Source organism: Myodes glareolus, chromosome 5 (genome assembly GCF_982192425.1).
Source record: "Myodes glareolus chromosome 5, mMyoGla1.1, whole genome shotgun sequence".
Classification (NCBI taxonomy): Eukaryota; Metazoa; Chordata; class Mammalia; order Rodentia; family Cricetidae; genus Myodes; species Myodes glareolus.
Window position 1 is genome coordinate 89346006 of NC_142030.1, and position 26580 is coordinate 89372585.

The window sequence follows — 26580 nt, forward strand, 5'->3', positions numbered from 1 at the left end:
AAAAAAATCCCATTTCTGACTTCATGCCACATTAAAATTGGAGATACACTAAATATTTAGCAAAATAATTCATCTATATGCTACATGTCTAAGGTGTATAAGAAACAAATGAATTTTTTATTTTTGGATCTATCTCCAATGTTTCTTATTATGCAAATGCCCCAATTCTGAAGAGAGAGATGGAGATCTTAGATATTTTTGATCCTGTACATTGCAGATAAGAGATAATAGTTGATCTAGAGGTCAGTCCACAAACTAATTACAGACTGAAAAGATTGTTAGTAATGGCGAAAGCTATGAGAGGTAAAGGAAAGACTAAGTGTAAAACAGTGACAGCGGCTGTTGGCAGTCACTCTAGAACCTCACACATTAAGGCAGAGGTTCTGTGTCTCCTTTCTTTGCCTGAGAACAGGGTAGTCAGCTTGTTACAGGAATAAGCTTCTCTGTTCTCAAAGGATCCAAAAATTTAGGAAGTTGAGAGTCAATTGACTATGAGTTTGCAGTTGAATTCTAGTTTTATTTTCAATATATAATAATTGCATAGCCGGTATGTTTTTCAAGTTAGAAGAAGTTCCCAAACCAGTCACATTGGCTTGGCTTGATTTTCCTCTCAATCTCATGTTTGGGTGAGCTGACAGGTAATTGTACTCAGAAGGCCAAGGGGAAGTGGAGTTAGACTTCATCAGCCTTTTGTTCTTTTTTAGCTGCTTTTTGGTTCTGATCTTGGCCTGCTTTTTATGCACTGGATGTTGGTTATCTGAAACTGGAGTGTCATTACAGTTACATTACATTACAATCCAAGTAGCTTCTTTGGTTACATGATGTCATGTAAAATATAAATAGCTATGTTTAATGTTCGTGTGAAACATTAAGTATTTTTAGATTGAAATTAAATTGTAAAGTAAATAAAAGTATAGTAACTCTTTAGTCTTGAAAATCTTTGTATTGCTTTGAGAAAAAGTAACATCTACCTAGCAAAATAATGAGCCTACATGACTGTAGGTCAGAAAGGGGGAACAGGAAGTGGACTGAATCTACCAATCAGATGTTTCGCTTGAGTGCTAAGGACGTGATTTGACCTTGATCCCTCTCGTAGCCATCAAACACTGGGAGAATCAAAGGGCCAAGAGGGACAAGAGAGACAGCATAGAGACTGGGGAGAGACCAGCACTTTGTGTAGCTGTCATTTACACAGCCCTGCTGGCCCGTGTGGTGCCATCAGTAACCTTAAACACCGAGCACCATTATCCCCACTTCCCTGATGAAACCACTGAAACAGAAGGAATTAGTTATCTAAGATCTTATAACTGAAAATGCTGCAGCAGCCATCAGGATCCAGAGTCTTTGTCCTGCCCTTAAGAGGTGCAGCTGCTCCAGTGAAACCAGGGTGACTCCATGACAGAGCTCCTAGACTATTGCCGGTAGTCCCGGTTACTGGGTGTGACCTGAAAAAGATGAGGGCCATTCAACCTATTTTAAAGGAGGGAAACCCTTACAGAATAATTGGGAAGGTGACAATTAAACTTTTTGGAAAATGCATCATTTTAAAATTGGAACTTTAAAATTAGAATTAAGATCAAATAAATTTCTTAGCACTCAAGTGAAACATTTCATTTGTGGGTCCATTCCACTCCCTACAGCCATTTAAACTCACTATTCTTCCGCCTGAATGAAGCTGTTGGCTTCTTTCTTTGGGTAGGAGAGAAGAAATAAGCCTTGCCTCCCATCATGTCTAGTGTGTCTGTCAGTTATATATAAATTGTTACTCTAAAGCCATTTTTAGCACTCAGAAACAGATCCTTAGAGGCAGGTGGTTTTGTTTGTGCTATTAATTTGCTTTGTAAATGAATTTGAAACAAATATTACAACTTGGAACCTATTAAGTTGTAAGGAGTTTGGAAATAGTAGAACATGAATTACTTAGGGTTTTCTTACCCAGAGGACCCTTGCCCTACCTCCAAGCAGGCTATAGCATTTCCTCTGCTGAGGTCTACATTTTAATAGAACCAGTCAGTTCTGGGAAACGCCTAATTCCAAACCACTGTGTGTTTGAAGATTCCATTTCCCTGTGGAAGAATAAAAATGGAAAATAATGTCTTTAATTCTGTTTTGGTTTTGTTTTGTTTTTTATCTCTTGGAGTGCTATCTTTCAGCGCAGTGTAACATTATGGTATAACTGTGGCTCTAGCAAAGCCGTAACCTATGGCAGATTTCCCTCCCATAAGTCACACATGATAGTGTCATTTTTAACAACCACCAGCTTCAGACTCTAGGATGTCTGTGACCTTCCTTAAAGCCTTGTCCAAGCTTTCTAATCAGTATGAGTCTCTCCTTTCTTGTTTACTGCAGGAACCACAAAATCTGGCTCTTGATTACATTCAGTTTATTTCTTGCCTTACTCTGTTTTATAGGTGAGATCAAAGAGTCATGTCTTAGACTTTGTAACTGTATGTTTATTACTCTATGTCACTGACAAGGCCAGCAATACACAGGCACTTAATGAAAACACAGAGTAAAGACGCTGCCTGTTTAAGATTTGAATTCTTCTCTTTCCGTTTGACTGTGTTGAAGAGTCAGAGGCTACACGCTAGCAATTGCCATTTCTGAACTGAAAGCTGAACACGGTTGTCACAAAGCAATGCAAATGATTCCTATGCCAGTACTTCTGCAGCTCCAAACTAAATGTTGATGTTTTTAGTTTCTGTGGGGCAAAAAGAAAAAGTTAAAAACAGAGGAAGCCCCTGGCCTGTAGAGCTTTACTGAGAAATAAAGTTTAGTCACGTGGACTTAGCTTTAGGCTCTTGGAATTACTTTCCTTTTGAATTTTTACTGTTACTGTTCATGAATAGAGGTCCAAGGGCAGCTTTGTGAAGTGAGTTCTTTCCTCAGATCTTTTGTAGGTCCGGGTGGCAGACGTGAATCATTGTGAGGAAAGTACCTTGCCATTTGAGCCGCTTTGCCAGCTCTTCTTTTCTCTGTGGTGTGAAATCTAGGAAGACCTTTCCAAAGTTTTAATTAACATCTTGGTCTAAATAAAATTTAAATGACTGCTTTCCAGCAAACTATGGCATTTACTATGTTAAAAAAAAAAAAAGATTGAAAAAAATCTGTCTCAGCAGGCAGGGTCACAAGCTTGTCATCCTAACACTGGGGAGCTGGAGGCAGGAGAAGAGAAGTTCAGGACATACTTAGCTATATAGTGATGATGAGGAGAGTCTCGGGTATGTAAGATCATGTCTCATAAAAACAAAACACACTCGTGCACATATGCACACAAAGACATGGTTGTTGCATGCCAGTAATCCAAACATTCAGAAGGCAGACAAGAGGATTGCCACAGTTTGAATCCAGCCAGGGCTACATAGTGGGTCCTTGTCTCAAAAGTCAAACAAACTGAAAAGGTTTCTTCTCGGGCTTTGGGCATGACAAGTTTACAGCCGTGAAGGGCTGTGATCTACCGAAGAGCCTCAGGATAAGACCCCCGGCACTCACGGACACACAGGGACACTTGAAGACTGGGGTTCTTAGGGGCTTAAGGCTCCGCTGGGGACTTGTAAATTCATGGCTTTTTTTTTTCCTGTGCTGAGGATGGAGCTCAGTGCAGGCTAGGTAAGTGCTCTGTCACTGAGCTATAGCCCCAGCCCTAAATTTCTGATGACTGTATGAAGTGTTAACAAACTGCTTTTGGAGGAGCGGTCAGGCTTTACTAAGCCCAGTATTTTAATTGTTGCAGTATATACTGAAGTAGCTGTGCACACTGGTATAACCAAGCCCTAGAGAGAGTATGCCTGTGGCAGTGTGAGAAGTGCAAACCACGTGCTAGAGCCACGCCTTTCAGGGCCTCTCATCATATATTGTGCATAGCACATAGATAGCTAGGTAGAGAGCATGTGAGAGCTTAAAAGGGATATGTAGTTTCTAAGGATTTTTAGAATTACCTTTAAATTTAAAAAAAAAATGATTTGCCTCAGATATTTTCTGAAGGAATTGGCGTATTCATATAATTCCTTCTAAGGTAAGTATTCTTTAGGAACTATAAAAACTATGAGCTGTAAAATCCTAATAATATTTTGGGAGATTAAAAAATACACAAGAAGATAAGTGTTTTTATAATGTAATAAACTTACCTTTATTTTTTGTATTTATTTGGGGGTGGTGCTCACGTATACTATGGCTTGAGTGTGGAGGTCAGAGGACAACTTGCAAAAATTAATTCTCTCTGTCCACAGCATGGATCCTGGAGAATCATATTCCAGTCATCTGGCTTGGTAGCAAGGGCCTTTACCCACTTAGCCATCTTGCCAGCCCCAGTTATTTTTATTTTAAAATGTAGTAAGACATAGTAGATTACTTTCTGCCTGCAATATTATAGTTTATAGGATATATATGTTCACATTTATTGTTCCGCACTAAGGAAACAAATGAAAAACCAATAGGGAGTCATTATCTAACGTGACATTTTCCCCAAATATTTATAATATAGGGTCTGAGAGGACGCTCAGTGGGTAAAGCACTGGCAAGCCAGACAACCTGCGTTTGATCCCTGGGACCCACATAATATGAAAGAAAAGAACTAATGCCACAAAGTTGTCATCTGTCCCCACACCTGCACATCATGTACACCCATGCACAATAATAAATAAAAATTTAAAAAGAAATAGCTACAATATAAACAGTGTTAAGTGGTGAATTTGACTTTCTCATTTAGTTATTTCTCCATATGTATTTTGTAGTTGGTAAAGACAAACCAAGGAGTTTATATGATGAAGATATATGTAATTTAATATTTACTAATTTTTTGCTTAGAAGTCTGTGGTCTCTGACATGAATGAGCACTTTGTTCTAGCATAAGGCAGTATTTTTAGCATTGTTTGGATGCTGAATATATATGGTTACTCTTTGTATTTGAGGCCATGTTTCTTCCAGAATGTTATTAACTGGACCATGTTTTGTTTTTAAAGGGAGAAAGTTGGAAATGGTTTCTAATCTCCAGACCAGGATATAACTGGAAAATATAGATTTGTCATCATATGCACAGTTGATCTTATGATAGGCAGAGTCTCCCCCCGCCCAAGTGGGCCTGCCTGATCTAATCATGGAGCCTAATGACACAAAGGGTAAAAAGTGTGAAGGATGGGATAGGCCCATATGCCATTGCTGGATTGAAGAGGGACGAGGCTGAGAGAGAAGGGATATGGAAGCCCCCACAAATCCCAGTGGCCACTACCTGAAAGTAGGAAAACCAGAGTGGCAGGGGTAGAGGGAGGAACATAGGACCTGCAGTCTAAGCTGCAAGATTCTGGAGTCTCCAGGTGAACAAGTTCGAAGGCAGAGAACAAAGAAGCCACTAGAACTGTGCCAGCCCTGCGACCTATAAAACTGGGATAATGGGTGTTTTAAGATTCTGAGTTTTATGACAATAGAAAACTAACACAATTGAAACTCTGATGATAATAAGGAAATAATGTTTTTTTATGCACATGTAGGGAAACTACCACATTTTTACACAAATCTCATCCTTTTTCTATCTGTCTGTTTTCAAACTGTACAAGATCTTAACTATTTTATTGGAGATACAGACTTGGAAAGATCTACTCCAACACTACAAACCAGCATACCATCCTTATTTCAAGTTTCCTTAAAATCCTATCCTTTTGCGTTATGAATGGCATTCCTTATGTTACATGGCTAGGATGCTTTTGTCTTTCCTAGACATATTGATGAAACCAGATGGTTTGTAATGGTATGTGTGTTATTATTATGATTAGGTTTTCAGGGGCTCTGAAATTTGGTCTTACTTCCTGTCTTTGCAAGCTCACTTCTTTTGGCTTGTTTCTCATCAGCCTGAGAACTCTGAAATGAAGGGTGGTTCTCTGTGGGGCATCCCAGAATAGCTCAACTTGTTTCCCCTGGCTCGGCTAGAATACAGAACATGATATAAAATGTTCCTTCTGCTTCGTCCTTCTTTGGAAATGTAAATAGATTTTTTTTCCCATCGCTGTGGGGTCAGACCCTGACTCTGAAGGAACATGAGTTAAAGAAGTTTCAACCTTGGCAATAGACATGTGACTCTGTCAGTTCCTTTCCCTTGGGCCCAGCTTTCCAGAGCCATGACTTTATTTTAAACGTGGTGGGAAGAGTTTGGTTTTAATTATGTGCCTTTCTGAATACTGATAACTTTCAAGTTAAAAGCTTTGGTGAGGATTTTATATCCAGCCTTTGGTGTTTTGAAGGCTCTCCTCATTTCAGAAATCAAAACCATTCTGGTTCCTGTCCCTTTCTAGGATTGCCATCTGAAGTAATGGCAGTCTTCCCTCTGTTCATTTATTAGAAGCAGGCCTGAGCAGAGGGCTGTTATGAAGCATTTCCAGAGACATGAAAGGAAGGAGCCAGCTTCTTTATTTGGGACACTTCTCAAACTATATTTTATCCAGCTAGTCATTTTTTTTTCACCTCAGCTCATTGGATTCTTTTTTTTCAATTGTTTCTATTGAGCTATATATTTTTCTCTGCTTCCATCCCTTCTTCCTTCCTCCCCTTCAGCCCTCTCCCATGATCCCCATGCTCCCAATTTACTCAGTAGATCTTGTCTTTTCTACTTCCCATGTAGATTAGATCCGTGGTTTGTCTTAGGGTCCTCATTATTGTCTAGGTTCTCTGGGATTGTGAATTGTAGGCTGCTTTTTTTTTCTTGATGTCTAAAAGCCGCTTGTGAGTGGGTGAATATGATATTTGTCTTTCTTAGTCTGGGTTACTTTACTTAATATGATGTTTTCTACATCCAACCATTTGCCTGCAAATTTCAAGATATCATTTTTTTCTGCTGTGTAGTACTCCATTGTGTAAATGTACCCCACTTTCCGTATCCATTCTTTGTTGGAGGGGCATTTAGGTTGTTTCCAGGTTCTGGCTATGACAAACAATGCTGCTATGAACATAATTGAGCACATATCCTTGTGGTACGATTGAACCTCCCTTGGGTCTATACCCAAAAGTGGTATTGCTGGGTCTTGAGGTAGGTTGTTTCCTAATTTTCTTTGAAAATTCTGATATCCAAAGGGGTTGTACCAGTTTGCATTCCCACCAGCAATGCAGAAGTGTTCCCTTTTTCCCACAACCTCTCCAGCCTAAGTTATCATCAGTGTTCTTGATCTTGGCCATTCTTACAAGATGGAATCTCAGAGTTGTTTTGATTTGCATTTCTCTGATGACTAAGGATGTTGAACATTTCCTTAAGTGTCTTCAGCCATTTTAGATTCCTCTGTTGAGAGTTCTCTGTTTAGGTCTGTACCCCATTTTTTTTTATTGGATTATTTGTTCTTTTGATGACCAGTTTCTTGAGTTCTTTGTATATTTTGGAGATCAGACCTCTGTCGAATGTGGGGTTGGTGAAGATCTTTTCCCATTCTGTAGGCTGCCGTTTTGTCTTGTTGACTATGTCCTTTGCTTTACAGAAGCTTTTCAGTTTCAGGAGGTCCCATTTATCCATTGTTTCTCTCAGTGTTTGTGCTTCTGGGGTTATATTTAGGAAGTGGTCTCCTGTGCCAATGCATTCAAGTGTACTTCCCACCTTCTCTTCTTTGAGGTTCAGTGTGATTGCCTTTATGTTGAAGTCTGATCCATTTGGACTTGAGTTTTGTGCATGGTGATAGATATGGATCTGTTTTCATTCTTCTACATGTTGATATCCAGTTATACCAGCACCATCTGTTGAATATGCTTTCTTTTTTCCATTTGGCATTTTTTGCTTCTTTGTCAGAAATCAGGTGATCATAGGTGTGTGGATTGATATCTGGGTCTTCGATTTGGTTCCATTGGTCTTCCTGTCTGTTCTTATGCCATTACCAGGCTGTTTTTAGTACTCTAGCTCTGTAGTAGAGTTTGAAGTCAGGGATTGTGATGCCTCCAAGAAGTTCCTTTATTGTACATGATTGTTTTGGCTATGCTGGAGTTTTTGTTTTTCCATATGAAGTTGAGTATTGTTCTTTTGAGGTCTGGAAGAAGAATTTTACTAAGATTTTGATGGGCATTGCATTGAATCAGTAGATTGCTTTTGGTAAGATTGCCTTTTAATATGTTAATTCTACCTACCCAAGAGCATGAGAGATCTTTCCATTTTCTGGTGTCTTCTTCAATTTCTTTCTTCAAAGTTTTGAAGTTCTTATCATACGCATCTTCCATTCATTTGGTTAGTTACCCTAGGATATTTTATGTTATTTGTGGCTATTGTAAGGGTGATGTTTCTCTGATTTCTTTTTCAGCCCATTTATCTGTGTAAAGGAGGACTACTGTTGGTTTTTTTTTTTCCGAGTTAATCTTGTGTCCTGCTACATTACTGAAAGTGTTCAGACTCATTGGATTCTTATTAGTTTCCCAAAGCTTTAAGTCTCTTCTGTTCCTCTTCAGTGAAAAGTAATCCCTTCACTGAACAATTTTTGTCTCGTTCAAACACACCAGAGACCCATCACAATGACCATTATTCATTTGTCTTGAGTGAAAGGTAAAACAAAATGATCTTTACACTTAAAGACATTCCTTCCAAGACTTCCTGATTAAAACATATAATATAATATATTTGTGTGTTAACCTGAAAATTGGGTAGAAGATTCACAACCTTTTTTGAAATATGTAATGTTATTTTGTTTTGTTTTGTTTTGAGACAGGGTTTCTCTCGTGTAACAGTCTTGGCTGACCTGTAACTCACTTTGTAGGCCAGGCTGGCCTCGAACTCACAGAGATGAGATATTTAGACCTTAGAGTATACTAAATGTAACTCTTCTGTTTTTAAAAGAAAAATTATACAGAGGATAGAAGTAAGAAATCCAGGCCATTCCCAGAGTGTGGGTAGCCTCAATTTTAGTTTCCAGAGGATCAGAGATTCAGCTGTGGTCTCTAAACTCCTAGAACTTCTCTTCCTTTCTGCCCTCCTCTGTGGCAGACTTTTTGGTGTTCATTTCTGTGCTATGCTTGCCTCTCTGATGACAGTTCCTTGCTCATTGTTCCCCTGGATCATTTAGGCACACTCCCACTTTGTTTACCTCTAGATTCTCTCAGTAGCCTCCCTGTAGGATTGGCAGGCAACTTGCTGCAGTGAGAAGCCATGTTAACCTGACAGTTGAAATACACTTAGTTTGAGTGACAACAGGATGAAGAGGAAAAGTTGACTTTGTCTCCTTTATCAGTCAAGCACTCTATCCCTTACCCACGATACCCAAAGCTTTTTCTCCCTGGGTCTAACCAATGTTTTTCTTTTTATCAACCCTTCAATTATCTAGGATAGCAAGAAGCAAAGCAACCCAACGTTTTCTAGAGGTATTCATTAGTGAAAATCAGGAAGCATTATTCAAAAACCTTAGCTGTTTTATCAGGAGTTAGACAGTAAACATTAAGCCTGGCGTGTTTCAGGTCTTACTTTGCAGTTTACAAGCATACTCTTCTTTTTTTTAATATTTTATTTATTTATTATGTATACAACATTCTGTCTGCATGTAAGCTTGCAGGCCAGAAGAGGGCACCAGACCTCATTACAGATGGTTGTGATCCACCATGTGGTTGCTGGGAATTGAACTCAGGACGTTTGGAAGACCAGGCAATGCTCTTAACCTCTGAGCCATCTCTCCAGCCCCAAAGCATACTCTTCTTAAGCTTTTCTTTAACAAGCAAAAAGCATCTTCTTCATAACTCTGTTTATAGTGAGATAATTATTTTACCTCTGCTGCGAAAGTTTCACCAACTTTTGAAACGTAGTAGATTTATATATCCTCCTATAATTGGCTGGATTGGCTAGTCCATGGCATTGCTAGAACTAGCCTTTGAGTACAACAACCAGAAACCCAAGAATCCACACCATTCAAGTCAGGTAACACCTAGAAGGGGTGTTCTAGGAACAGTCAAGGATCAACTGAGAGATGCTCTTCCTGTGTTGCTGGGGTCTAAGTGAACCCTCACTGCCTTGTCTGTTAGATCACTCTTTCCTTGTGCATTCTGTCAGAGGTCACCAGGAAGGAACTGGTAACTGAATCTTAGCATGCCTATTATTAGCTTGTAGTGTTCCAGGCAAGTAGGAGTGTCATTCATCAGCTTCTTAGTTGGCCGTCTATCAGAAGCATCTGTAGAAAGACATAGGGGCAAGAATTGTTGTGGCCATCACAAGTCTCCTCACCATTACCTTTCTCACTTGGTCTCCCATCCGTGGGAAAATTAGCCCCCATGGAATCTGCCTGCTCATATCCAGGTATCCTGTGGACGTTCTCTGGCTATTTCTTGATAGTACTAATCTATTCTATATGATTTTCCTTTTAAAAAATAAAGACATTCTTTTATAATTTATTTACTTTTATGTGTATTGATGTTTTGCCTGCATGTATGTCTGTGTGAGGGTGTCACATCCCTTAGAACTGAAGTTACAGACAGTAGTGTACTGCCATGTTTTTGCTGGGAATTGAGCCAGGGTCCTCTAGAAGAACAATCAGTGCTCTTAACCACTGAGTCATCTCTCCATTTTCAAGTATTTGTATTTTACATCAACATCCTTACTGGAGACTATATAGTATACACAGCCACACTGTGTAGTCAAATAACTGTCTATGAACTTTATTTGGTGTGGTGATGGGGCATATTTTATTATGATTCTAAAACATTCTAAATGGAAAAAGGGTTAATTACATGTCATTATCATAGGGGCAAATCAATGGGAATGATTAACATGCTTTATTATATGTAGTTGCAAAGATTGATACAAAAATTCTAATTTACCTCTTTTAGTGGAGCAAGACACTTTTTAGTCTTATAGAGGTGGGTACTGGAATTCACACAGCAGAAATTAGAGCTGAATATATCATTAAACCTTATTCTATAACAGAATATTTACAAAGAAGGACTTGGAGGTTGGGGGAAGAACATTTCCAATTGAGAGACCAAATTTTAGGAAAAATGAAGTCATCTAAACAGAAGGTTAATAAGACCTGTCTGTGCACACTCTAGAAATGCTTAGGTTCCAATAGAATGAAGCAAAAGAAAGCCAAAGCTGCCAGGTGGAAGCACATACCCAACACTTGGGAGGCAGAGGCAGGTGGATCTCGAGTTCGGGAGCAGCCTGGTCTACAAAGTTAGTTTCAGGACAACCAGGGCTACACAGAGAAATCCTGTCTGGGGGGGGGGGGGGAATAAAGCCTAAAGCCAGTCTTCAGTTATAAACAAGTCATTTTTTATATCTAAACAAGAATATAGGTCTGTCTCTGGGGAGAGACTGCAGAAGGCTGTTCTGCTCTCCAGACTCTGTCTAAAGGCTATTCTGCCCAGAAGGATGAGAGAAACTAAAGTGTATGTTTGCATGTGAGTTGAATTTCCTGGGTCAGAGGCATTAAGTTAACTTCACTGCGCTAACAAGCATCAGTGTCAACAGTGTCCTTGTAACAGGAAAACAGAGAGATGGAGAATGAAATCTATTTCCTCCTAGTTGTCACATGTAGCTCTTACCAATGGATAGTGGTTACTTGCCTAAGTTCATCACTAGACAAGTAGAAATTAGAACTCAGAGCCAGCCAAGGATATTACGCTTAGAAACAGCAATTCAGTCAGCTCTGGTTACTAGTACTTTCCATGTTCAACTTGTCAGCACTAGATGTTAACCGGGAACAAGCTAGTGGGTGAATTTCAGGTAAGGACTTTTAAGCTAAGACTTGAAAGCACTCACCATAATAATATATTGCCATTGTTGAAACAGTGTGTGTGTGTGTGTGTGTGTGTGTGTGTGTGTGTGTGTGTGTAGTTTTCTATCATCATCTTCTCAGAACTCAGCTTTCTGCAAGCTTCTTAACTGGAGCCTGCATAGCACACATTCACACGGTCTCTCTCTTGTGCTCCAGACATGCTCATGAAGTATGCGCGCAGTCGTACGGACAGCTAGACCTCTTCCTCTGGGCCTCTCCTACCCATACCTACTCAGGCTATGCATACCACAGGCTCTTAGTACAAAGTAGTCTCTTCACATTTGCCAGCATAATGTTCAGTCTCAGTTATTCACAAGTATTTGATAAGTCACAATTAGCATTTTCCTGGGCAATAGAGTTTAACTCACCTATGTGCTGTAATACTAATCCTACCACAAAGTTAGTGAATAGACACAGCCCACACCCTAACTTCTCAGCTCAATTATTTCCTCTCACCCCCACCTGTTCTGGGAAGCTAGGTAGGGTCTCTACATGTTAAGCAGGTGCTCCACTGAGCTGTACATCCTGACTTTTTACTTTTTATTTTGAGACAAGATTTCACAAAGTTGGCCTTGAATTTACTCTGTAGCTCACATAGCCTCTCTGGTCAGATGCTCTTCCTGCCTCAACCTCCTGATTAGCTGTGATTATAGAACCACTATTACTCAGCTCTTAGGACACTGTTATATAGAGTAATAAGCTCGGCTCTTAAGACATTGCTATGTAGAAAGGTGATAACATTTTTTAAAAAATTATTTATTGTGTATGTGTGTGTCCACATGCCATAGCATTCATGTAGAAGTCAAAGGACAGCTTTTGGAGGTTGGTTCTCACCTTCTACAATGTGGAGTCGAGCTCAGGTAGTCGCTGACTGTCACTCACACCTTTAATCTCAGTACTCTGAAGACAGAGGCAGGCGGATCTCCGAGTTTGAGGCCAGACCCTATCAAAACAAAAAGAAAACAGAACAAAAAAAAAACAAACAAATTTAAGAAAGGAAAAACTGTCATAATTCTAGATTTCTAAATTTTAGAACTCTCAAAAAAACTGCAAGAATATGAGAATGTGACATATATACCATAAACTTTTCTAAATGCTTTTGTCTAACTTCAGAATGGGACCTGTCTCCATGCTAAAATGTTGTTAGGACGAGATCATTACATGGGTGAAGATACTTGTTATCAAGCCTGATGATCTGCGTTCAGTTCCCAGGACCCACATGAAAGGAGAAAACTCTGTCACCTAAATGTTCACCTCTGATCTCCACACTGTGCTGTGACACACATGCACGCACACACAGCAAATAAATAAAAAAATAAAATAATTTAGGGGCTGGAGAGATGGATCAGAGGTTAAGAGCACTGACTGCTCTTCCAGAGGTCCTGAGTTCAATTCCCAGCAACCACATGGTGGCTCACAGCCATCTTATAATGAGATCTGGTGCCCTCTTCTGACATGCAAACATACATGGAAGAAATGTTGCTTACATAATAAATAAATAAATCTTTTAAAAAATAAAATAAAATAATTTAAATGTATGTTTTGTCTAACAGGACTTTATTAGAGCTACACCATAGAATTGCTTGGGAACTTGGTAAAGACCCACAGACAACTTCTCTATTCCATAGCCCCCAAAAAAGAACTCACAGGAATTAGGATGTGTGCCTTTGACAAGTGCTTGTGACTATTTCAAGTACAACTCTTGACTTGAAGAGGAATTCCATAGGAAGCCCCCTTTGAGAGGTGGTGTGATGCCCACTTCCCAGGACAGCGTCAGGTAGTGACTCCCAGGGATTTAACAGAGCAGTGCAGTGGAGTGTTGCTCCCAGGCTAAGGATTCCTGCTTCATATTGTAGAGCACTGTACACTGTTTCTCTTCATTCTTTTGTTGCCTGAACTTTGGGTTTGAACATCTCAAAAGAGGAAGTAAATAAGCTCAAGTAAATCAGGTAAATGCTTGTTTGCTTGAGTTCTCTTTTTATGAAGGGATAGAAAGGCAAAGGTCAAGATACAGGCATAGTCACTGTTGTTTTTTTTTTTTAAACAAGGACTAGGTTTATAGTTTACATCTATGAGTTCTTTTCTTTTGAGATCTCAAAATCCTTTTTTTTTTTAAGTTTTTACCAGCATCTAGGGACTAGGAGGGGACTTTGCCTCCTCCCCACAGCTCCCTCATTCTTTCACCGTTACTGTAGGTCTGGGAGGAAGCCAAGAACTGCGTGAGTTTCTGTGTCTATAAACTGCAGTGTTTACTTGGGGAAGGCTTAGGTGGTTAGGAACTGAAGGAAATTAATAGGATGAATATCACATCTCACATGGCTCAGTGTCACATGAAAGCCAATGACAATCACTCCTGCAGCACAAGCTTGGTTGTTTAGTTGGTGGAGAGGGGAGTATTTGATCACTTTGTGTTTGGGGGTCTGCCAGTTTGAAAGGATGCTATCTCCAGAGCCTCGGATCCGGAGAGCCATAGAATGCAAAGATGTGTGAATTAGCGCTGGGTGGCCTTTGTGCAGCCAGTCCAGCTGCTTTCCTTCATTGATTTAGTAACTCCTATTTCCATAGTGAGGTTGAGACATCTGGTTGAACAGTACATTTATGAATGGAAATATAAATTAGTCTCTTGCTAATGCTATTTTTTTGTTGTTTTTGTCTCCTTTCTCTAGCATGAAAGACTTTCTAGGTAAGAATTCTGTTTTATATGCATGCTTAATTCTTGTGAGTGAATGCATGTCTAGTTAAATTTGGTGTCATATAAATAGTTTAGTAGTGTTCTTCATATCCTTCCTTTTCATTTCTTCAGTCACAACAATAATTCAGACTTACCTCCTGCCCAGTGTTACTGAACAGCTTTCAGCTCACCTTCCTGCCACCAGCTTCTCTTCTTTCCAGTTCACCTTGTTTACTTCCAACTGATGAATTGTCCTGAAGCATCAGTTTCAGGCCTTACCTGTAGTTAGTTTACAATCTATTAAAGCAACAACTCCTTTCAGAGGGATACAGAAAGTGCCCTTTAGACATGCAGGCAGGTATTGTGGGTGCGGGGAAGGGGCAGTTAGCCCAATCTGATAGTTCAGAAGACAGAGTTATTACCAAGTGGAACCCTGAGTTGAAATTGAGATGATATTCTCACTTTATAGTGAACCCAACTGTATAGCTCATAAGCTCATCACATGAATCAAAAGCCTGTTTTGCAATTACTAAAATAAATAAATAAGATCCTCCATAGTTTTTCATATAATCTCTAAGGTACAAAACTGATCTTCCTATAGAAGAAAATTAAAATAATAGCAACTTTGGAACTATGTCTGCATCACTTCTCCACTATCCCTGTGATGGAGAAACTAAGAGGAGGTGGAATCGAGAGCAGGTGTGGTTCTGGGCTGGCACAGGGCAGATTGATCTTATAATCTGTTTGGTGATTGAGCTATCTCTACCTTGATAACTTATGCTAAGATTTATAGTATTACTCCATCTGCCCCCTCACCAACCAAGAATAAATAATTTACTTGTAAAGTAGCATTAAATGACTTAGCTTTGCAAAAATCAAAGAGCAGTGTTTTGCTATAGCTCCTCTTTAAAGAACTCAGTTATGTTATAATGGCCACATTGAAGGATACTTTCTCTATAGACTTCAGGATATAGAATAAACTTTTCATGATTAAAATACTGAAGTACTAGTTCAAGAATAAAGACAGAGGGGCTGGTGAGATAACTCAACTGGTAGAAGTGTTTGCCACCACACCTGACAACTGAATGGGATCCTGGAACCCACATGGTGGAAGGAAAGGACCAACTCCTCATAGCTGTCTTCTGACTGCCACACTCACACACATTGTACATATAAATACAATGTAATTAAATGTATAATTAAATGTATATATATACATTTAATATATAATTAAATGTATGAGTGTGTAAAAAGTAATAAGAAAAGAGATTGCTAGAACAGTTTATAGCACCTTCAAAAGTCATGTGTGTAATGTGAATTTTCATCTCATGGGTGGATACAGACTTACTGATTGAGAAAATGGACTATTTTCATTTGTTTGTTTTGAGAAAATATACCCTTCCTTCAATCCATACTAAAAAACCAAGAAAAATATATTTCAAATAGTTATATTTTTAAAAAGAAAAGCCTTTTCTACAAAAGTAGAATGTTTTATTATCTATATATAGGAAACATCTTCCCAAATAGTACCCCCAAAATTATAGTGTCAAGTTTCATTATATATAATTTTATATCATTGCTATTAAAAAATAGCTGTAAGTAGCTAGGCATAGTTACTCTTACTTCTAATTCCAGCACTTGGAAGGCTGAAGCCAGGGGGATTAGGAGTTCAAGGCCAGCCTGGAGTACATAGGAAATTCTAGGCCAACCTGGGTGATATGAGGCCCTGTCTCAAAAAATCTAAATAAAAATAAGAGATTATTGATGCTCTTAAAATAAAAAAAAAGTTACTGTAAAGAGAGGGAAAAAAATGTAAGATGTATTAGACATTTGTAAATCCCTAATGTGTAAGAGCGTTATCTCAGGGCGTGACAAAAGAAAGGAGAAAGCTGCTTACTTTAGTAAACAGGGTGTGATCAGCCGTCCAGAAACACAAGCACGGAATAATCACACACCTCCCTCATGATTTAAAAGACTAAAATGGGACCATAAGAATACCAATTTTCCTATAGCAAGTTTGAGGTCATTCAGTGTATGAGACCTTGTATCAAACAGAAAACAACCACCACCAAAGAAGGTAATTATCCAACTGTACCAAGACTTATAAGACTGCACATTTTAGCATTGTTAATAGATATATTAGTAAAAATTAGCTAAAAATCTTGAAGCAATGTGTCTATCACTGAAATTTGGTTAAATTACTAGATAACCATGGAATGAACTATTTAGTCATTTAAAGGAAGAAGTTTATTTTTACTTGCATGTTAAGATTCCCAGAAAATCATAGATATAGGTAGTAGGAGTTAGACAGTGTATGTGTAGATCTTAGCTGGCTTTATGGGAATATTTTTTTAAACATTTTTGTATTTGACATTCCAGAAGTATATGAAATCTGCTGTTAATCGCAGTTATTTCTTGAACAAGATTATGGGATAGATACTTTGAGATTTCTTAATGTATTAATGTAGTCAGAAAAATTATTAATGCCAAGATTTCCATGAACAGGGAGTGGGAGGGTAAGAATAAGACAAGTCCTGGCATCTCTAAGAGTGGCCCAGCTTCCTTTGCAGCCACACTGTTACTGTCTTCTGCCTCACTTCTGCTCTCCCAGCTTTGCCAGCAGCTTCTGCAGAAACCAGACAAGGTCTCACAGCTATGATGGTGCAAACCTGAGCAGGGCTCAGGGCTCTGGAAGGCTGGTTTGTGCACAGCACTTTGGTATGTGCTACACTTAGTGAGCAAAGCTCAGGGAAAGAGACGCTGGGTGAAGGCTTAGAACAACACCAGGACACCAAACTGGTAACTTGCAAGAGACTCCTCCCTGACACACTGAGCAGTGCCGGAAACAAGACCAGCAGCAGCTTTAGAAGCCCACTTGCCAGAAGATGTAGAAAACTCAACTACAGGGACAAGTCTTGATGTGGAATAGAGGGGAAATGGCTGCTGAGGCTGTTTGACCCAGCGTACCTGTTGTGCACCCCAAACCCCTGTGTTGTGCCGTGGTTGCTGTTCCTCCTCTCTACCCGCCGGCTCAGTCTCCAAGCCCATGTGTTTCTAATTCACTGACAGTTCATTATAATCATTTTCCAAGAGCCCTTCAGACCCAAGAAACTTTGACTTTTAAAGGCACACTCTTTAGGGAATCTATTCAATTCCAAATTAATTTGAAAGCTCTAAGATTTAAAGCAGCACATGGGTCCAAGCCACCAATTTTTCAAGTGAGCACCACTCTTGGCAGATGATGGCCTCGCTCCCCAAGCTGCCTGCTTATTCGTGTGCACACTCACTAGTGCAGTGTGTGACCATGAGGCTAAGAGATTTAAGGAAGGCAAGTTTCCGGCCAGAGCTCTCAAACACCTCCCAGAAAAGGCACAGACTAGTCCTAGGCTTTATAAACAAACACACACACACACACACACACACACACACACACACACACATTATTCTCAAAACCAACTTTTATCTTCAACATTTATCTTATAGGTTGGAGTCAGGAGGCAGTAATCCAACCAGCAGTGATTCTTACAGTGACCGTGCCTCAGCAAGAGCCCGTCGGGAGGCCCGGGAGGCCCGCCTAGCCAGCCTGACCAGCCGGGTAGAAGAGGACACCAGCAGGGATTATAAAAAAGTAGGGTCTCTTTCCAGGCTTCCTGTTTTGGGTTTATGATATATAAACCTCTTAGCCTTTCTCCCAATACAGAAAAAAGTAACCAAAATTCTAAATAAGGAATACAAAAGGTAATTAATTTTTTGCTTCACCTTTCTACCCACTAAGGGCTATTTGCATATTATTTTTATTGCAGTAAATGTATGCCTAGAATCAAATATTTAGAAGTATAGGGGAAAGTAAGAATTTTTAAAAGAAAAGTAAAAAGTGTAATGCTATATATCTGAACCCCTGAGAACTATTTGGTTAGGCTTATTTTTAAGAAACATGTGCTTTTAATAAGGTGTTTTGAATATCAACCAAATACTTTTTGGTGTGAGTTTTTGAAAATTCATTCTCATCCATCTCTCTGGTCCTGGAGAGGAGTTAAGTCATTTATATCCCATTTCTCTTGGTTCTTGCTCTTTGGGCTTTGAAAACAATCCCTTTCAGGTGTTTGAGATAACATTTGATTAAGGAAATTTTTCTTTGTTGATGTTTTTGTTAAGCAGAATTTGACAAAAATCCACACACTGGTTCCAGAAACAATAACTCTGTTTTGTCTAGAAGCCACACTTTAAGCAGTGCAGAGACCATGCGGGAGGAATGGGTGACTGGTTTTCTCCCAGAGTTTGGCCTTTCTGCCATTGGAATGTCACCCTCTCCTTGCCGTCCAGATCATGCAGTCTGGAAGCCAGAGAACAGCGACTCTCCATAAACCCCTTCCCCTGTCCACTCAGTTGACCGTGGTGGCTTGGAGCAGAGAGTGGAGTTCTCCTGCTGGGAGCCCACTCAGTGACCTGTTCTGTTCCCTTCACAGCTCTACGAGAGCGCCCTGACCGAAAACCAAAAACTGAAAACAAAACTTCAGGAGGCCCAGCTCGAGCTAGCCGAGATAAAGTCCAAGCTTGAGAAGATGGCCCAGGTAAGGGGGGGACAGCAAAGCAGGGTGGCAGGGACATTCCTAAGGAGACACTAGACATCCTGGGGCAGGTTGTGGGATAGACTCAAAGTAGCACTTCCTCAGAGCTGATCAGATGGAAGTTTTGTAGAGTCTAATTTTGAGGTTTTAGGGGTCAGTGACTGTTTAACTTAACTGAAAACTGATAGTTAAGTTACCTGAACAACTTACTGATGTTATGAATGCTAGTAATTAATATTAACATAACTTCTCACTACACAGTACAAGTCAGGCCAGTCCTGGGTCAGTGCTAGATAGTTCATCCTGTCCTGCTCCTGCTGCAATTCAGTTCCTCTGCCCCTCGCCTATGGAGTGAAGTAAGCAGGACACGATACCCGAGTCCACAGAGCCCCAAGCAACCTGAAATCATCGAGTGCTGTGTTCCATTAGGGAGGGATGTAGTTCCAGATTAGCTTCCAGGAGGACTCCACCCTGGACCGAAAGTGTCCCCCACTTGCATCTGCCATTAGCCACTCCCTCTTACTGCCAGGCCTGATTTAATTACACAAAGCTTGGGAGGCTGCTAGGAGTAGTGATCTCATTGCTCATGAAACAAGCCCTGCAACTGAAAGCTACAGCAGCCTATCTTGGGTTATTACAGAGTTAAAAGGGAGCCTATTGAGTTATCGCCCTCACAGAATGCCTGGGAACTAAGAATTTCTAAAGCAGAACTGAGGTAAAAAAGGACTCTTTACAAGGATATGAAAACCAGAGGTGGCTATTTAATCTGGGAATATGATATAACCTAAAAGCAAAAATGAAATTATAGGTTCACGGTGTTGTAAGCATGTGGTATTGTAAGTAGTGGAAAAGGGGTTGAGTAGCATCTTAGCATCTTATTGTAGCCTCTCTGACATGGGATATACAGGGAGCAAAGAGGGTGACAGGAACTAAATATGGTTCTTTCCAGACTTTCTGAGGCCTACAGCTAACACATACTAGGTGTTAAGCCATTTTATAAAACAAAAATTAAAATCCACAACATAATTAGAACCCTATCATAAGTGGGGGGTGATGTAGCATGAATTCTAATTGGCTTTAACAATAAAAAAAATCCTGAGTCAGATATCAGGGTTGATGCTGAAAGATCAGAGAAGCAAAGCAGCCAATCACCAGTTCTTACCTCTATCGGATCCTCAGACCAAATGGATGATCCTGTCTCTTGGAATCCTCAGACTTAATGCTGTGAGCTCTTGTCTCCTCCTGTGTGGTGTTACTTTCTCTGCCCAGCCATAACCCTTCCTGTCTCCACCTTCCTAGTGCTGGGATTAAAGGCATGTGACTCCCAAATCCTGGGATTAAAGGTGTGAGCCATCACCTCCTGGCTCTGCTTCTCTTTCAGACTGGATCAATTTTGTGTAGCCCTTGGTGGCCTCAAACTCACAGAGATCTGTCTGCCTCTGCCTCCTGGGTGTTGGGATTAAAGATGTGTGTCTCCACCACCTGGTCTCTGTGGCTAACTAGTGACTTGTGTCTGCACCCTGACCTTCAGGCAAGCTTTATTTGTTAGATCACAAACAAAATATCACCACATAAGTAAGCTTGGTCACTTTCCCCTCTGCATTACTAAACTGGGCAAAATGTCTTGGTTTTGAGGAGCTTCCAGATGGGTGGCAGTTAGAACTAAGTGCAGCCTTTAAACTGTCCCCAGAAGCTGCACCCATCGCAGAACATCCAGGGAAGCAATGTGGCCGCTCCTCAGCCGGAGCCTGTGAGGTGTGCACAGCAGCACAGCGAGCTGCTCCAAGTGATCCTCAGAGCATAGAGTAGACTCAGCCTTCCCGCCACCAGCGGCTCTGCGACGTATGCCGGGGTCTACTTAATTTTACCAAACGCAAGCTATTTGAAGCTCAGAAAGAAATGATGGTGCTACAATCAAGTCTCTATTTACCAAAAATGGAGATGTTTGGTAGGATTGGGGCGTTTGTTTGGAGACAGTTCCCACATGGACACTTGCAGCATTTTACATAAAAGTAAAATCGACTCAAAATCAAGGAAGTTATAATTTAAAACTAAATAAGTAAACAAAAAGCTATTTCTTTGTATTCTGAACTTTGCAAATCTCAAAATCTTTCCTCTTGCTAAGCTCAGGGAAAAGATGAAGGAAGATAGAAACTCCAAGATCTACTAATGCATTCTCTCTGTCCTTTCTGCCCCAGCAGATGCAGTAGAGAGGCAGACAGCCATGATCTTCAGAGCAGAAGGGAAAAGTCTAGGATGAGAGCCAGAATTCCAAGTTTTATTGTCAGTTTTAGCTATTCGGTAATTGAGAAAGAAAAAAAAAAAGGAGGGAATGGGAGAGAACCTTCTGCAGAACCAGCCTAATGTCCCCATTTATTGCAAATGTCTGGCATTGTGCTAGACAAGATAGAATCACCATTCTATCTTTATTCATTAAATGTCCATTGAATCTACAAAATTTCACCCAGTCCTATAATGCTGAGACCAAAGAAGACTTACAGGTTTCTCGATTCTTCCATCTAAGGCGGGACTATATCTGAAATTACTCTTCTTAGGTTTCGTGACCAAATCTTTTCACTCCTTTGAAAGACCGAAATTGAAAATACCTATGATAATCCAAATATATATTGTAAAGGCTTTATTCAGATAAAATCTTGTTAACAGATTAAGAAGGAAACCAAACAGATAAAAGTGGAACCGCTCTGCTCAGACACAAGAAACTGGCTGAGAAGACTGCCTTGTCTGAAGACCACCACCACACTAGAAAGAAAATGGCCTCAGTGCTCACCACAAGGCGCAGGCACTGAAGTACAGGGGATTCCAGCCTTTAAAGAAGGCAGGGTGTGGGGGGGGGGGGGTCAAGAAGAAGGTAGTTAGTGTTAGTGTTGGAGTGTGTCGTCCAAAGGGAGAGGAAAGGCAAGGTCAGGTATATGTGTAATGAAGAACATCTGTACTCATGTGTTGGGCTTCAGGGACTATTCCTTTCACTGCCCAGTGGCCATCCTACATTCTTGTTCAAGGCAAGTGTTGCACTTAGCAATCTTTCACAGTCTCTTTGCTAAGGTCCTTGCTAAAGAAAAAACCCAGAGCCCTTGCTGTCTTTCTGGATGTCTGGTGGTGAACCAGAGCAGACCTGGGCTTCCTGCTGCATTTGAAAGAACCTAAATAGCAAGTGTTCCCCTTCTGTTCACACAGCAGAAGCAAGAGAAGACCTCTGATCGGTCATCGGTGCTGGAGATGGAGAAACGGGTATGCACGCCTCCTTGGCCGCCTGCTGCATGTCTTCTTTTAACCTTCTCTAACTTTGTTGTTGGTGCCAATGGAAAAAGTTCATCTTAAGAAGGCGGGAGCTCTGCCACATTCCATTCCAGCTTAATGATAATTTTTTTTTCTTGGTCTGACTCTGGACAGTAATTTGATGACCAGTTCCTTTGGCCTTCTCATGTAGTTGGTTACTTTGAACATGCCAGTTTTAGGGTGGGAAGGAATCTTGGGACATCATCTCATGCGTTCTTCAGAACTGCACACAAACCAGAGCTGTAAGATAGTTGGTTATTTACATGCATACACAGTCTTTAGCTTTCTGCTCTTTCCATGACCTTAGACAGAAAGGACACTTTGAGCTGGGGATGATGACATGAACCTGTGATCCCCACATTGGAGAGACAGAAGCCAGAAGCAGGATGTCACAGATTCAAGGCTAGTCTGCACTACATAGTGAGTTCCTGGCCATCCACAGCTACATAACAGAACCTAATCTCAAAAGAAAAAAGATAGCCAGTGAGGTGGCCCAACAGTAAAAGCGCTTGTATATACAAGCCTGGCAATTTGGCTTCAGTCAGCAGAACACACAGTGGAAGGAGAGAACTGGTTTCCATAAGTTGATCTCTGACCTCCATACACATACTGCAGTACACATGTGTGCATGCAAGCATGCACACATGCACATTTTAACAGGAAATTTTTCATGAAGACCCCTTGCCATTGATTTAGGTGTTGTGATTTAAGACCTGAGAATCAGCCTTCATCAGTCCTCTGGTGAGGGAGCAGATTCCTGCCCTGGTTCCAGCTGTACTCAGATGTTTATCTGGGACTTGATGTTCTTGGATTGGGAAAACTCAATTAGATTTAGTGATGACCTCTAATTCCAATTTGACTATAAGGATATAGTATGTTACCATCTTTCTTGTCTGTTTAGTTTGGAAAAAGCTAAGTTTTATATTTCATTACCTTGGCCTGTATCTCATATGATTAAAGACGCCTCATTGAGTTCAAGCTAAACTAAGAGTTACTAGCTGGATGAGAAATGGAGGAGGAGGGGAGAAGCTGGCAGACATCCATGTCTACTTCCCCACTGACCATGTGTTCTCCATCATAAAAGAAGCAGTTTCCCTGGGAACGTGGGTGTAGTATTACTAAAGACAATGGATCTTGGTCTGCTTGTCTGTTAACAGGCTGCTGCCCCTGTATCTTCCAGTTTTCAGACAGAAGACTTCGGTGATGGGACTCTTATCAGTGAAGTAGCCCCATCCCATAGCAGTAGGGCAGAAAGTGCACATATGGAGAAGGTTTGCCCTTGGCTAGAAGGACCCTGAGACTGTGAAGCTGCTAATGTGCAGCATGTGGGCGGGTAGCTTTATGGCTGCTTCCTGGCCTGTTATCGCTTCAACAAGTTCTTTGTTTCTAAACAGGAGAGACGGGCATTGGAACGGAAAATGTCAGAGATGGAAGAAGAGATGAAGGTATGAAGAGGTTGTCTTGATGTATGTCTGTTCTCTGTATGTCTGCATAAGCTAGATGCTTGAGCAGGCTTGCCTGCTCTGTCAGCGCCAACACAGCCCCCTCAGAAGAGGTGATGTGTTAGAGGAAGTGAGCGCCTCTTCTCAGCCATCTCTTAGGTTCTCTCAGCTCATGCTGCATCCACTATGGCCACCTTAGAGGCCTTCTAGGAGCAACGGGCTGGTTTATGAGGAGACCAAGTTCAATTTCTAATTTTCAAAGCAGAGCTTCTCCCTAGGACTAAAGGGCTAGGACAAATTCTCCCCACTCTGCATAGTCCCCACTAGGGGAGCTCCATGGAGCCTAGGCATGGCCACAGGCCTTTCTCCTCATGTGCAGCTCTTGCAGGAGGAACATAAGCTGAGTCATTCTACAGCAAGATGAAAGTTTATTTGCATATTGATTTCCTGTTGTAGGCCATTTCCTCTGCAGTATTCCAGAGTTCTTGGCCTTCACCCACTAGTGCAAACTCATGCTTCTACATGACCTACTTTGAGGACTCATTGCCTTCCTCTTCTTGAGGGATGACCAACAATGACCATAACCTCTTTTAGCTACTTCAATGGACTGTTGCCAATTTTAAGTGCCAGTCCATTACTATAGGAGGGGAAGATAGGGAGCTGGAAGATAGCCCTATCTAAGATAGGGGAGCAGCTCATCTGTTAAGTACACTGTGCTGCATGGCCATAGTCCCTTAGTACTCGCTTGACTTTTTCCCCTTCATTAAGAATCTTATATTTTAGTGGATATGCAATGCCACGTCAGATGTAACTTTCTATAGCTAGGAAGCAGAAACCCTGGACAGTATCCGACAGATTCCCCAAATGGCCTCTGTAATCACCTCTGCTATGCAATTGGGTTACTTTTTAAGAGTCAGTTGTTGTTTTGATGGCCTAAAAGATGTTATTTATGTATACACCACCACCACACTCATAAAAAGTTTTCAGTGCCTAATCAGGTTAAAGGTCATGATTTTACCAGATCCTATACTCACAATCCTGTTACCCCTTATAGTTGTAAAATGGAGGGGAAATGCTGAGCCCTGCCCCTCATTTCGTAGTCACCAACGTCTGGCTGTGATTGGTAATAATCATGTAGGATTTGAAGCAATAACTACTTATTCTTGAAACACTTTAAATTTCCCAGGTCTACTCAAAAGTAGCAGGAAGTAGAAATAGTGTTCAGTTCTGTCAAGACACCACTGAATGTTTCCATCTTCCAGATTTTTTAAACCCACCTCACTCACAGAAGTATTTTCTTCCTCTTAGCATTGTATGTTAACATTGTGTTCGTTCTTCAAGAATGAACACATACAGCTCTATATTCATGAGGGCTTCCCTTCTGAAACCCTTAGCTGTACCATCTGCTCTACTGTTAAGCACCTATCAGTAATGCTTGGTAAGAAATGGCCTGGGCAAGAATGGCTAGAGAAATAACTTAGTGGATAAGAGCACTTGTTGCTCTTGCAGAAGACCTGGGTTTGGTTCCCACATGGTGTTTTACAGTCATCTGCAATTCTAGTTTCAGGGGATCTGATGCCCTCTTTCGACCTCTGTGGGCACCAGACATATACATTGTGCACATACATACATACATACATACATACATACATACATACAGGCAGAATACTCATACACATAAATCTTAAGTAAATATTTTTAAAATATATACTAAAAAAATTAAAGCCCGTGTCTGGGTATTGTGGCATATACCTGTAATTCCAGCACCTGGGAAGCAGAGGCAAGTCTCTGTGAGTTCAAGACCAGCTTGATCTACATAAAGACCCTATCTCAAGAAAAGAAAAAAAAGAAGAAAAAAACCACAAAAATAAGACAAAAAAGAAAGGGACTAAGAATGTAGCTTATAAATAAAGTACTTACTTAGCATGCAATTAGCCCTGGATTTTATCCTAAACCCAATAAACCAGGCATGGTGGTATATCCTGTCACCCCAGGATTCAGGAGATAGAAGCAAGAGGATAGGAGTTCACAATCAACTCTGGCTACATAGCAAGTTCTAGCCAGGATAGGATTCATGAGATGCTGTCTCAGAAAAGGGAGGGAAAGAGAGATGCCGGGAATAGGAAGAAGGACCATATCTGGAGCATATAAATCAGGCCAGAGCTCACACCTCCCACGAGCACCCAGAAGCCCATAGACAGATTGTGTACCCCTTGTGCCGTTCACATAGGCCCCAGACAAAGACTCAAAGGGAGAACTCTGGGCACCTTTTTCTATTCCCATTCTAAATGGGCAAGTACAGAAGTTCTTCTGTGTTCTTAGTTGCTCTGAATCCTTTGGAGTGACACAGGTTTGCATTTTCTTTCTACATTTTTATCCTACCAACCTGTGGTTTTCAAAACTAGGCTATGAATTCCTTTCTTCGGTATTTCAATAGAGATAACAACTCATGAAGATATTTATTCTTCCTAGTCAGAAGTCACTTGCCAACAAACTTAAAGATAAATTGTTCAAGAGGCTGGAGAGATGGCTCAGAGATTAAGAGCATTGACTACTCTTCCAGAAGACCTGTGTTCAATTCCCATCATCCACCTGGTGGCTCACAACCATCTGTAACTCTAATCCCAGAGGTTCTAGTGTCCTCTTCTGGCTACTTCTGGTACAACACACATGTGATGCAAAGACATACATGCAGACAAAAACACATTTACACATAAAGGGGAAACATTTAATTAGCAAGTAGAGCCAGATCATAACTGGTCCTCAAACCGGTAAGTAAGCTGTTTTGGGACTTTGTTAAAAGTTTACCTTATCACTCGGTCCCCATTATTCTCCACTACTACTTACAAAGCCTAATGGTGAAGAAACACCTGCAGACTGTGCTGCCCCAA

The 26580-nt window shown here is 40.6% G+C and overlaps 1 protein-coding gene across 7 annotated transcripts in view; it reads left to right on the forward strand.

Annotated features, from left to right (window-relative positions):
- Ppp1r12b (protein phosphatase 1 regulatory subunit 12B) overlaps positions 1-26580 on the forward strand; it is a 218250-nt gene that overhangs the window by 177159 nt on the left and 14511 nt on the right. For all 7 annotated transcript variants that reach the window (XM_085688207.2, XM_048430830.3, XM_048430824.3 and 4 more), the window contains 5 exons: positions 14378-14394; positions 17866-18010; positions 18849-18953; positions 22146-22199; positions 23642-23692. In XM_085688207.2, coding sequence (XP_085544333.1) covers positions 14378-14394; positions 17866-18010; positions 18849-18953; positions 22146-22199; positions 23642-23692 — 372 coding nt within the window. The remainder of the gene's footprint in view (positions 1-14377; positions 14395-17865; positions 18011-18848; positions 18954-22145; positions 22200-23641; positions 23693-26580) is intronic.